We start from the raw sequence: 13,849 nt of genomic DNA, 5'->3' as shown, positions 1-13,849 counted from the left end.
CAGGTCCTGTGCTTGGGTCACAACAAGCCCCTGGAGTACCACGGGCTGAGCAGAGTGGCTGCAAAGCTGCCCAGTGGGAAAGGGCCTGCAGGTGCTGGTTGAGAGTAGCTTAGAATGAGCCAACATCTGCCCAGGTGGCCAAGAAGGCCATTGGCATCCCGGCCTGTTTCAGCAACAGAGTGACCAGAGGGACCAGGCCACACCTTGAATCCTGTGTTCCAATGCTTGACAACCCAGCTTAAGCCTGCTGAAGAAATTTTTCCTAACACCCAATCTAAACCTCATTGGGCACAACCTGAGGCTGCATCCTCTTGTTATTTAGGAGAAGTGACCAGCCTTTCACAAGAAAGTCAGAACTAGACAGGAAAGAAATCCTGATCACACAGCAGCCAAATTTTGTCACCTACCTACACTCAAGCTGTCATTTTCCTCTTCTGCTGGGAGCACCTCGGTGTGCCTTAGCCGGCAGCGGCTCACGGCCTGGATGCCAAAGCTCAGCACTGGGTGGGTAAGGAGGAACTCTGAGATGGAGCTGAAGTAAGCCTTGCCCTCCTCTTGGTTCTGCATCAGCTCCATCACATACAAGACCTGAAAGAATCAGAAATGGTAAATCAGAGCTTTCAGAACAGACCATGCACATGTGTGGGGACTACAGAGCTGAGGATCCAAAACAGATTTGGAACAAGGGAAATAACACGAAGAATAAAGCCTGGATCTTGAAATGGAATATTCAAGAGTACCACAAGCACCGCATACTTAGGCGAGTCAATGTTGATCAAGAACTCAATCCTACCCTGCCAGACACAAGTATCTCCAAATGAGAGCTTTACAAAGGGTACGAAATAATCCTTAAGGCTCCTCAGGATTACTCAGCTGAATTGTTATCCTTTTTCATCTAGCAGTGAAATTGCTGAGTCAACTTCTGCATTTTTATCCACTGACAAGCAAATCCCAGACCTAGGCAGCAGAACCAGTCACACGCAAGGCCAATTCTACTTCAGCCATCATTTCCCACAGGCAGCAATAAAATGAACTACTTACTTTTCTCTGCACATCACTCAGTATCAGATATTCAGCAGAGAGGTCCAGGCAGACTTTCAAGCTGGGAAGAATACTCATGGAGCTGAAGATGTCAGGAGAAAAGCTACATATACAAATAAGAAGGAAGGGGTACAGACAGCAAGGTAGATTAGCCCAACCAGCATGATTGCTATGAAACTGCACTAATTACCACAACTCCCACGGAACCTTAAGGAATTTACAGTCCAATTACAGTGCAACCACCCACTAGACCATAAACACCTTTGCTGAAATCAGTGCTGACATCAGCTGGGAGCTGGCACGATAGGATCAAGTTATGGATTCTGAACACTGAAATGAAAGGTGACATTTTGTCACTACTCAACATGTTCCACATTCATAGGAGTACAAGAGTCAATGCTACAGATTTAAAACCAAAAATCCACCAAATCAAAATAATCCTTCCACAAGTTTTGGACCTTCTGTAGCATGAGGTGGAAAAAGCAGCACTTGGCCCCATGTCATATTCTTCTCACTTTAAGAGGAAAAATCCAAAGTGCCCTTAAGCATGTGTGTGTGTGAGAGAGGCCATGATCCACCATCAGAAAAATAAAATCAGGGAACCTAAGTTGAGTCAAGGGATGGACTAAAGCAGAATTTGAATTTCTGGACCGACATGGCTCAACATTTAAGCCTTGGATAATTTCTTAAGCTCTATCAGCATAGCAGCTTCTCATAATTTAAACAGAAAAAGCACTAGTAGGAGAAGATCCTAGATTGGTTATTGAATATCTAAAATTTCTAGAGAAGAAAACAAGGTGTGCAGTTTTTCTTGTGCAACCTCCCCTCATGCTACAGCTATGTCTTCTGCTTTACAGAAAAAGGCAAAGACAACAGATCTTGGTAACACAAATAATAAAAGTATAAACTTCCTTGGCCTTGCCAAAGCTTGACCTGACAGTCTGCCACAGCTGAGAGCTTCCAACTACAGGTTGGAATGCCAAAGAAGTAGGCTCAAATTTGGACTGGAGTAGAATCCATTGAACATCAGGGATCATCTCTGCAAATTCAGTACCCAAAAATTCCACCCTTCAGGAGTGCCAACACGTACCGAACAGTCTGCAAACAAGTCCAAGACACCGTGCACCACATCTTCAGTTCTCTGTTCTGATCGGCTCCTGTGATGAGAAACCTCCAGAAGGGAACTCTGTAGGCACAAAAGATCCAAAATCTCTTAAAGAAGATCTGGTCCTTCCCAGAAAAGTTCCTCACAAGTTGCTCATGGCTGATTTCGGCCAACCATGGCCTAAAGCTCCCAGAAAATTCCTGCTCTGAGGCAGACTAGAAACCACTACACCTCTCAGAAACCTTAAGGCCACAACTGATTGAAGAAACAATAACAACAAAAGCTGTATTTTCAGCAATGGCAATTGAAATTTGGAGGACTAACAGGCCATTTAAGACTGACCATACCACAAACCTGAGAGGACTCCTCAATGTAGAATTCTCGTTACTTTCATGGAATTGGGACTATGATTAAGATCACTTCAGGTTGTGCTTCAGTCTTACATATCTCTCCATCACTAGAAAACTGACTACAAAGATAACAGCACTTGTTCCTGCTACAAAGCTAAAATTTTTAAGTCTGATTCAGTTACAAGGAACTTTCAAGGCAAAGCAGAGTTAGAAAACAATGCTGAACTTTAATACTTCAAGCACAAGATTGGGGACTTACTCTGGGTCTTGTTTTTTATGGTTGTCACAAAAGAGCAAGCAGGAAAGAGGTCTACCATCATGGGGTTTCCACTCATGAAGACACCTGGGAATAAATCAGAGAAAACATCCAAGTGTGAAGGGAGTGGCAAATGAGGATGATGCTGACACTGAACACACAACCCCTTGTACAGAAGCCACAAAGCATTACTGACTTGTAGCTCATTACAAGTCTTATATAAAATAAGGAGATCACACAGAGAAATATTTTTACCAATAAATAAATAATAACCCATGTTGCCATTTGGTCTGCTGTCTTAACAAAAATACAATGCAAAAAGAAGTCAACATTGAGAAGAATGGCTCAGAGCAGCTTCCTGCATTTACATGGACAGTGCAAAAGAGTTTGACTGCAGCTTGTGCAAAGCACAGAACACTTGTTCCGAGACACAGCTCTCTGCTTTTTCCATAAGCCTACAATATTCAGTGATGCAATTTTTCAGCAACAAATTACAAACACTTATGCTGTGTCTTTATAATGTCCTGAGAATGACTACCACAGAAAATTATCAAGGAAATTCTCCCAGAGAAAATGCTGCTGTTTCTAAGATGCTTCATTTTCCAGTTCTCCAGTTACCTTGGCTCATCCTGTCCCTCAATATAGATCTGCCAGAATTTTACAAAACCATCATGGCTTGCTGTGGCCAACACAGTTCCATCTGGAGAAAGTGCTCCCTCGCTCAGGCACTACACAGAGGGGAAATGAGACACAGAAAAGTCATTTTATAGCTTTTCTTACTTTACAAGAAGAAAAAGCTCTATCTTCAAGCAAGAATTTGACTAACAATCTGATAGTAGACAAGGCCAGAATGATTTCTAACAGAAACTGGTAGCTTCTAACATTAAGTCTTTTAACCCTTCACAGAACAATTGACATGCTCCCTTCTTTCTTGGTAATAATAAACCATCACTGTTTCCAGACAGCAAATTCAGGTACAATGGACTTTGTTGCCACTGCTCTTACTGTTATTCATGTTATGAATAGAGATCATTTTGGTTTGAGATCTTCTGGCTTTTCACAATCATAATTGCCTCACAACTGTTTTTTTTGTTAACAGCCAACTGGCCATAGAACTGCAGCTCCTGAGACACTGTAACCCAAAGAAAACCCAAAGAAGACAAACAAAACCCTAGGTTTGTACCGTGCTGTGGCCTTTCACCACAATGAAACCTTCTTTGATATCAGGCACTTCCACCGGCCAGGAGCTGTTGTTGGTTCGGATGATGTCCAAATCCCACACCTCTGCCTGGAAAACAAACATGTAGCCATACAGGTTTATTTTTACAACCACTGGTTTGATCCAGAGAACCTCCTAGATCCTTATCTTATGGCCTGACACACCAGCCCAATGGCAAGTGTGTGACATAAACCTTCCCATTTCCACCCAGTTTGGCCATGAGATGCTTTCCTGGCACTGTACATAACACAGGGAATTGCTCTTGGCATTTGTAGGTGCTGCCCACCAAGTCCCTCCCTTGGGCTGGCTCAGCCTGAACAGACAAGTGATGCCTCTGTTTCAAGTGGTCCTTGGTATTTGATGGTGGGATGAAGTTCCCTTTCCATCCTCCTGAGGCCCAGAGAATGAGGTCTCCTGGGAAGAGAGGAGTCCAACATCTTACAGGAGGATCCCCATCATGGCCTAGACAGGAGCCCTTACAACTCCATTATAAACTCAGCTCTCTCCTCCATTAAATTCTCACCTTCTAATGATAAATTAGGGCAACGTTTCCAAAGCAGAGTTTCCTTACCCTGTCCTCATGCAACAACGCCAAGGTCTGACTCCCCTCTTCCCCGCTCTCCTCGTTATCATCCGGGATGAAAGGGCACCAGATGATTCTCCGGAAGGTGTTCAGTGGGGTATTGTCAGGTCGCTTGATGTTGACCAAGATCTCCTCTCTGATCACCAGGGTTAAGAGATGTAACATTCTGCCTCTGTTACTAATCTCCAGCAATAACCTGTTCAGACTTGGTCTGCTCTTTTAATACTGTTAAACCTCAAGGTTTTTTTGGCCATTGATTCAAAAAGAAAGCAGGTAAAGGGATTCTGCTGAGAAAGAAGCCAAGCTAGAGTTTCTTCACTGACAGAAGAGCTTCAGCTTACAATAGGTTCTCACAATTTCCTCTTGCAGGCTGCAGTGACAGGATAAGCACGACAGGGGCACACAGCCACATCTGAATGTGCAATCCATGTGACAGCTAATGATTAAATGATTTGTTACCATTGCAACACTACCAGAGAAAGAGAGAAGAGCTACCACATTGCCCCCAGCTGAGTGCTCAAGTGCACCATAAATCAGGGCTTCAACAACTGCCACCACCTTTGCTCCAGTTGCTTTTGGAATGATGGTACACAATTAAAATTGAAAAGCTACACTCTGAGGTGACATACCTCACATGTTTCCCAGAAGCACTGAGCAATCAGTCCTAGCAATTAAAAGGAAAATATTTAGGGTAATGAACACTGAAAATAAATTTCGGGGCCACCAAAAGGATGCCAAGTTTTGAAGGGAAGATAGTGAGTGGACGGGAAGTATTACATCCTCTTCCCCAGAGAAGTAACTGAGGAAAAGAGGTAGACCCAGACAAGACAAACTTCTGTCACACACTTGAAGTGACACTGTCCATGCCTAAGGCCAGCTGGTACAGACTGACACTTCTCACTGTCTACTTTGCCCAGACCAGGAGCACTAAGGTGCTCCTAGAATTCCAAGCAATGCAATATCAAGTAATGATTGTGCTGAATGCAGGTAGAAGTTGACTGATTTGATACTCTGGAAGGGGCATAACTATCGATCTTCCCCCTGCAAGCTGCTATTCTGCAAAGGCTACAAATTAAATGGCAATGTTGAGGTTGCGTTCACATCTAATCATTACACAGAGACTGACAGGAGGTGTATTTAAACAAGATACTGGATTTTTTCTTTATCCATGGCCAGGCGCCAGACAAAAAGGTTGCCAGCCTCGTCCAGGCAGGCCAGCTGGTTGGAGTTGAGGTGCGCAAAGGCCAGGTCTGCCACGCCTCCTGTGAATCCCTTCAGCAAGGTCCGCTCAGCAGTGCTGACACTCAACACCCGCACCATAGCAGAGCCATTGCTGGCAGCTGTGAGACAGACAGAGGGAGAAGTCACATTTATGTCTGTGGTTTCTCTGCATAATTCTCATAAATTTCCCATAAGTCTCATAAACTTCACATAATTCCCAGGATTATCCTGATTAAAGACGTCGCAATTAAATGCCAGGCCTAAACCTTCATCCCGAGCTTGCCACACTTCCAAGGATGACCTCCAGTGACAGTGAATTAATTTTATTTGTAATTTTCAGTTACTGGAGAAAAGGAGTTACTGAGAGGCAGATAGCTCGGATACACGTCCTGTAAGTGGAAGCAAAAGGCATGGACATTCACTGCTTTTGGCTTGCATGACTGAAAAGAAGATGCTTCAGAACATGTGCACACTAAGCAAAGTTTCCAGCTTCCCTTTTTCAGACAGACACCATTGACTACATAGCAGGCAGTCTTACAGAGATCACGGTGCTTCCACTTCCTGATGCCCACGCCAGCCCTAGCAAACCACTCCCAGCTTCCCAGTGTTACTGCACCCAAGCTTTTAAATTATTTTTTAAAAGGGTGAGACATCCTTAAGCTACTCTAAAATAACCTCAGCTAGGAAAAAAGGTTATTACAAGAGCAGAGTAGTACATTTCACAAAAGACCAGATAAACTGGTGCGAGAACTAAGAACAAAGAGACACAGACACTCTGTGCTTCTGTAAGAGCAGAAAGAGACATTGCAGATAACTAAGTGTTCATTTCATGGAACTCTTAAGGATAGAAAACACCTTTAAGATCATCAAGTCCAACCAGCACAGCCCTCATGTTCCATGTCCAGTAAACCATGTAAACCATGTCCTCAAGTGCAATATCTACATGTTTTTTGAACACTTCCAGGTGAATTCACCACTTCCCTGGGCAGGGCAGTTCAATGTTTTAGAACCCATGCCATGAAAAAAAAATTCCTAGCATCTAATTTAAACCTTCCCTGGCACAACTTGAAACCATTTCCTCTCATCCTGTCACCTTCTATCCCATATGGTATGAAACCATCTTTGCCTGGGTTGTTCTGCTTTCCTCTCTCTATTGCACAAGCCACTGCATCTGCATTGCTCTTTGGATCCTGAAAATTTAGCCTTAAATTCAACTCTAAATTAATGCAAGCAAATCTATCACAAACACTGGTCTGTTCAAATTACCATGGGGCTGTTTCTGTGCTTAGCTACAGAGCAGCTTGTTTACTTCAGGCATATTTAATTAGAGGAGGAATCTGAACATCAGCTCCCCAGTAAAACCAATGTAGTCCTTCAACTTTTCCTACATGCCCACTGAGTCCTTCTCTTTTATTTCTAACTCTCCCACATAACAAACTCTTCTCTACACCATTGCTTATATTCCCTCTATAAAAGCACTCTGATTTGGGTACTGCAAGGTATGTTTCAATTAGTGCCAGTTACTGTTCTGATGTAAACTCTGCCCTTCTTAATGATACACAGAGGAAAAGAATACAAATCACATCCAAGAAGAGAAGGCATCTCACCTCTAATGGCATAAGCCAGGTAAGAGTTTGAAACAGCTATCAGATTGCCATAATAGTATTTCTGCTCCCAGTCATATCTAGCAACAGGCTGTATTTTCACCTGTTCAGGAGAAAGAAAACAAAATATGAGAAATGTCTGGAATTATCTTTTCCATCTTTGTGGTCTCTAAGCTCACTGCACACTAAGAAACAAACTGGAATGGAAAATGGAAAAACACAAAATGGAAAATTTAGGAACAAAGTGGAAAAGGGCTGAGTGGATCAAGACCAGAGGTCTCTCTCCTAATCATCAGCATTTGTTCTGAGCATGGCTTAGTTCTTTGCTCAGCACCAGCTCTAATTTCAGCATACTGGTTCTTGCAGCTCTGACCTACTGGTCAGAGCCCTCATCAGGACTGATGCCAGCAAAACAGCCAGGGAAATCCTCCCTTCAGGGTCCAGGGAGGAAACAATCAGCAGAAAAATCTTGTTTGTGGAGAAAGGACACTTTCCCAGGAACCTACAGCTTAGATCATGGACTTCTGAAAATTAGAGGATAACTTGGCCAGACTCTGGAATAACAAGCAGTTACAAGATACCGCTCCAACTTTTTTCTCCTTGTTAAACTCTTTGACAAACTTCTACCTAATCACAAGCTCCTATGGCACAAGAAAGAAGTTATTTCTGTTTAAAAATATTCAAGCACGAGCTGATGTGACTAAAAAAGAGACAGACCATGCTTTCTCTTGCTCCTTACCTTGTTACTCCCTCTGGCCTTACTGGTGATGCTGGAATCACTGCTGGCCACTATTTCCACATCTTTTGCTGATATCACTAAGCATGTTGAGCTGTCATCACCAGAAAGACAGCTTTAAAAAAACACAAAGAGGGGGAAAAAAATCAGACAGGACTCACAGGAACAAAATATTTGACACTTTATTAAATTCATAATTTTATGCAGCAACATAACAGGATTTGTGTGAAGACAGAAACTCCTCTCAGCTGAGTCTCCCTTCCCTATGTGTCACAGGTTTGACAGTGTCAAACACCTTCTTTGTTCAGCCTAAAAACATTCAGTTCATTTGACTTGAGCACAGACGTACATTTGATTCAAGTCCCCAGCACTGCAAGGTGTGAAGAAACCAAAACCAACCAGTGGAACCTCATCAACAAAACAGTGCACACTGCCTGTGGTTCTCATGGCGTCCTCTTTCAAAACTGGGACCAGAGAACCCAACCATGAGCTCTGCAACACCTCAGGTGACTTGGGTCCCTGAAGGAGTCCTGCTGGACATCTACAGGGGAACCACAAGTTTCAACCAGAGCCCTCATGATTTACATTCACCCTGACCTACAGTTTTCACCACTTACAGTCCCACTCCCCTTCTCTGAACAACTCAGCAGATATTCTCCACTTCCTGAGCTGCAAGGATGGCAGACTCCATGCATCAGCCTCACAAAAGCTACAAAAGCTCTAACCAAAAGCACTGACTCACAACTGCCACCTGAACATAAAACCCATTGTAACACTCCCAGCATGCATGTCCATGTGGCTCAAGAGAACCGAATTTGAGGGGTTTTCTATTCGTTCTCAGCATTTCTTTGACAAAACTTACATGACTTGTTTCTCTTGCAGGGCTCCTAGAGAGATGCTGCGATGCACTGGCTTGGCCAAAGCAGGTCCATCTCCGCTCCCAAGGGGATCAGGCACCAGCAGCCCATTCAGGTCCCCGTTATACGAATTCGATGGTCTCTGGTTCTCATTCACCGAACCTGAGGAAAAGCACGACCAGCTGTGCTCAACATGCATTTGAAAGAAATAACACTGTGTGAAGTACACCACCTCCAGATGCTTTTTGTCAGCCTCTATTGGTCTGTCGGGTAGAATACACTGAACTGGTTAGCAAAAGTCTTCTACCAAAAAAGATGTTTAAGAGACCTCCCATATGATGAGAAATTCACCTGCACATATCTGAGTGAAACAGCTCTTTTTCTTACACAAGCCATTCCAGCAGATCAGAGAGACACCAAAGAACATGCTTCAAGGAACTTACCAGGCTCAAGGAGCAAACAGCCGTAGATCAGAAAGACTAAGCTAGTAATTGGGGTTTACTGAATCGAGTGCCAGACCAAAAAGTTCTTGACAGGTCACTTCTAACCCTCAGGCCTGCAGAGAGACCTGTGAAGTCCAGCCCTGCAGGGATCAGCTGCAACATTTGGGGCTGGCTGGAAACAATACATTTATTACTTTTCAAAACAGGCTTCTGACTGTGAGACCCGACCTCAAAGTCCAAGTGTTTAAGTAACTTTGCTAGGACACTCTACAGCTGTGCCTATGGGATTCCCATATTTTTCCCTTGGTTGATCATACAGAAGTTTACAGCACTCAAATTTTGTGTAAAGCAGCCATTTGTCCAGAGCCTCAGCTGTGCTTTGCAGAGTGTGTGTGCCCTGACTTTGCACATCTGGCCTAGCACAAGCTGCCTGCTGATTTCCATGCCTTCTGAAGGCTTTAGAAGGGGAAAGATGTAACAGGGTGAAGGAGACTCTTCTTCTTCACTAGCAAGGCAAATATTTGACAACCCCCACTGGAGAGCAAGGCCCCTCCATCTGCACACCCACATCAGCACACCCAAGGAAAAGCCGCCTGTCTCAGCGAATCCTCCCTTGAAATTTTCACTGGTTTTGAAACCCGAAATTTCGTATACTGTTGCCAGGTAACAACTGCTGCTGAGCTCCTGCAAAATGGCTGCTCCCAGGACCAGAAGCTCCCCCATCACTGACACATGTAACAAACCTAAACATAACTGTGGGCAAGAGGCAGATCCTTCCACAGTAAGACAACCTCTCTGTGACTGAATAGGCTTCAACAGATCAGGTGAGTGCTGCAGCCTAAAACACAACTGCAACTACTTATTTGCCAGAAGAATATTTTAAACTTTCCTGTTTATGAAGAGTCATTATGGACACAGAAATATGCAGTGACAGGGTATCCTGATGCAATTTGGGCACTCACCTCAGTGTAGCTGCACTGCATGAAAACAAAGCAGCAGCACTGACAGCACAAGGAAATTCAGGCGAGGGAATGTGATCCTGTAACCGCTTCACATTGGTGTTGAGCTTGCTGTCTCAACATTAAGATGTGTCCCTTACTGCTACAGCATATGCTGGGTGCTTGTCCAATTGCAGCTCCTTCCACTGACAGCACTTTATCCTTTGTGACCAAAGGCAGGAAAACATTCCCTACAGAAAAAGCACCCAGTCTCCCGGAGAAAGATGATACGTGCTTTGCCCTTTTTGCAGCCACAGCAGAGTCTCATGTAAGTACTGCTGCTCTTTTACAGACAGCAGGATAGTGATGTTTGCTCCATGGGAAAGAGGAAGGAAGAAACACTCTCCAGAGGCTGATGGGCCCAAGAACAGTACACCCAAGTTCAGGAATGAGTGTAGCTCAGACTGTGCTAGTGGAAGCCAGACAAGCACAGGTGCTGCCTGTGCACAGTTCTGGAGCCATGAAAGAAGGGAAGAGGCTCTATTTAGTAAGAACATGAACTAAATCAAAAGGTTAAGCCAGACTGGTAGATCGACGTCTCAAAGGGAAAGAAGTTTGTATTCATTACCTTTTCAAAGAGCAGGAACAGTCAGAGCTGAGACACTGAACTCTTCCTGCTCCCACCATCAGCTGCACCAGGAGATGCCAGCCTGTACTGAACACAACACTGCCCTGATACACCATGAGCAGGGTGAGCCCACATAACACCTGGTTATCAGCAGAGATCTCTGCATGGATTGAAGGATCCTGCCCACCACCAGCAGGGATGCTCCTCCACAGCACAGTGGCACTGACAGCCTGTCTCCACAGCCCAGCAGGCAGGTCCATGCTTCAGCAACAGCTACTGAAGCATTGGATGATGTTTGCCAAAACCAGGAGAAATTGTGTCAAGAGAGACTGGGTAGTGGATTACATTTTCACAATCACCAAGCCTAGCTGAATTTAAAAAGTATTGTGACAGCTGTAAACTTTTCAGAGCAGGGAGTGTTTCTTGTCACCTGCCTGGACAGGATCTAGAGGAACACAACACTGCTCACAGCTACCTGCACCTGATACTGCAAAACTTGAAGGCTCCTCTATTCCTCTCCCTTGGCATCCTAACAGGAGTTTCAGAGACTTTCAGCTAACATCTCTTTTTCCCCTTATTAGGTCAGTCTTTTCAAGTTTATTTACTGTTAGCCAGGCAGTGATTTCTGCTGAGAACCACCACAGGATCCTCCTGTGAACTTCCTGCCCACTTTCCCCTTTTCCTCTCAACTGCCTTCTTGTGCACTGGAGTCGACAGAGAAGGTAACAAAGAGAATGAACAGGAAAGAAGAATAATGAAAAGAAAAAAGCCATACTCTGTCAATAACTCCTTGACTTCAAACACCAGCAGAAGCTTTTTCAGGAGAGAGTCAAGTCACCTTGAACAAGTCCAGCCATTTCTCAACCACAACATATCCTTTCAGTTCAGAAACTGCTCGTGAAACCAGTACTCACCATCCCTGCACTGAGTTGTCCTTCCAATCTTTTAAGTACAGTGCTGCACTACAGACAAAAAATTTAATTTTCTCAAAAAAATTTGAGTTCAGGAACGTGCAAGCGCTCCAGAAAACAGAGAAATGATTCCTATTAATGAGAAGTTTCTCTAAGGGTAGTAAAGCTAATGAAACTGCCTTCCTGCAGGTTTGATCCATCACCTCATGTGCCTCTAAAGCCCTCCACAACAATCCCACACCCAATCTCTCTTCCTTTTGGCCAAGCAAAAGGCAGCACACATGGCAGTTGCTTTGGAGGTAGCACATTCCTGCTGAGTCTCAGAACATTTAAAAGTTATATTATTCCCATCCTGCCTTTTTTCCCTTGAAGGGAGCACAAGAGGGGCATAATTTTGTCCTCTACCCAGAGGCTAAGAGTTTTCTGCAAAGCATTCATTCTCGGCCTTCTTCAGAGTATTCCCTCACCACGTTTGACTGAAACACCATGGCAGGTTCAAAGAGAGGGATGAGAGAGAGCCTAAGCTCCAGGAGAGTGGGAACACTATCCAGATGACTCCTGAGCCAGCTGCTGATATTCTTACAAGCAGAAGGGAGCCCGCTTAACTCTGAGCAGAGAAGTATAATAGTTCAAAGCGCAGGGAGAAGACTTGCAACCACTTTAGGAGAGGTATTTGTGATCCCATTTCACATACAAATAAGGAGAGTGAAAAGTTTGTGTAAAGGGTGAAAAGGGTGAACCCGGCACTGATCTCAGAGCGACCTGACAGCCCCTTCCACCCAGCCCAGAGAGACTCCTGGGAAACACTCCAAGTACTGCTGGTAAGGGGGGACACTTGTGCCACAGGGGTCGGTGCGGTTCAGCTCTCAGCTGAATGGAGCCCCGAGACCGCCGCAGCAGGGAGCTCTGGGGCCGGCCTGCCCTCGCTCTGCCCAGCGCCAACAGCCCCCTCCCTCAAGCGAGGGTCCCCAGGCCGGGAGCTGCTCTCCTCACGGGCCGGTCCGCACCGCGCCGCGGGTTCCGCGCTCTGCGGAGAGCGAGGCAGCGCCGAGCGGGACCGCTGGCCCTGGGCGGGTCACAGGGCGCTGCGAGGCGCCCCGAGGGGAAGCGGTCTCGGCCGGGCCCCGAGCACGACCGCTGACAACCGGCGGGCGGCAGCGCAACGGCCCAGGGGCTCCCGCAGCCCGGCCCGAGACAAGGCCCCGCCCGGCCTGGCCCGGCGGCCTCTCGCACCCGCCCGGTTCCCGCTCCTCACCTCCCGGCCGGTCCAGCTTGAGGATGTCCCGCAGGTGCTGGGTGGCGTCCTCGATGTCGATGCTGGAGCAGGAGGCCATGGGGCCCGGCGCGCCGCCCGCCCGCGCCGCCACCGCGCTGCCCGGCCCGGCCCCGCCGCCCGCGCTTCCGCCTCCGGCCCGGCCCTGCGAGCGCCGGGCGGAAACCGCCGCCCGAACGGAGCGTTCCCGGCGCGGCGGGGGCGGGGCCGGGAGCGCGGCCCGGGGCTCCCCCGCCGCCCCCATCCGGCTGGGCCCCGCCGCCCCGGGCGCGGCCCTGCACACACCCGCTCCCGCCGAACGGGACAGGCCGCACACACAGCACAGCGCGGAACCTCGGCACTGCTGCTTCAGGCACAAACCCGGGAGAGCCGCTCGGGAGCCACCCTCTGTGTTTGCCTGGGAAGAATACACCCGTGCCCTGCTTGGCTTTGAGAGGGCACGGAGACTGACTAGAGGCTACCATCACTGCTGCCATCCTCCTGTATTATGTGGGGAATTTGCATTGGTAAAGTACAACAGGTGAGAACTAAGCTGACAATGTTAAAAACTGAGCCAGAAGGCTCTGTTAGGAAAGCTGCTGAGAAGAAGAGGAAAAGGTGTATGGAGGAGGGCAGACCTGCCCTGCACTCACTGGTAAAAGGAGTCGTTCGGTTCGAGGTCCAGCTCTGCAATCATTTCCCCAC

The 13,849-nt window shown here is 46.5% G+C and overlaps 1 protein-coding gene across 1 annotated transcript in view; it reads right to left on the bottom strand.

The window, feature by feature from the left end:
* EDC4 (enhancer of mRNA decapping 4) overlaps positions 1-13,272 on the bottom strand; it is a 33,153-nt gene extending 19,881 nt beyond the window's left edge. Inside the window, exons 1-12 of the mRNA XM_015639577.3 lie at positions 13,148-13,272; positions 8,978-9,134; positions 8,119-8,230; positions 7,383-7,482; positions 5,705-5,894; positions 4,543-4,690; positions 3,936-4,040; positions 3,371-3,480; positions 2,756-2,839; positions 2,132-2,227; positions 1,042-1,144; positions 408-588 (exon numbers count right to left, since the gene is read on the bottom strand). Of these exons, the coding sequence (XP_015495063.1) occupies positions 408-588; positions 1,042-1,144; positions 2,132-2,227; positions 2,756-2,839; positions 3,371-3,480; positions 3,936-4,040; positions 4,543-4,690; positions 5,705-5,894; positions 7,383-7,482; positions 8,119-8,230; positions 8,978-9,134; positions 13,148-13,226 (1,465 nt within the window). The 5' untranslated portion in view covers positions 13,227-13,272. The remainder of the gene's footprint in view (positions 1-407; positions 589-1,041; positions 1,145-2,131; positions 2,228-2,755; positions 2,840-3,370; positions 3,481-3,935; positions 4,041-4,542; positions 4,691-5,704; positions 5,895-7,382; positions 7,483-8,118; positions 8,231-8,977; positions 9,135-13,147) is intronic.
* Positions 13,273-13,849: the final 577 nt, after the last annotated feature.

This window comes from Parus major, chromosome 11 (assembly GCF_001522545.3).
Source record: "Parus major isolate Abel chromosome 11, Parus_major1.1, whole genome shotgun sequence".
Classification (NCBI taxonomy): domain Eukaryota; kingdom Metazoa; phylum Chordata; class Aves; order Passeriformes; family Paridae; genus Parus; species Parus major.
The sequence above is the reverse complement of the archived record's forward strand: the minus strand, read 5'-3'. Positions and strand labels throughout refer to the sequence as shown.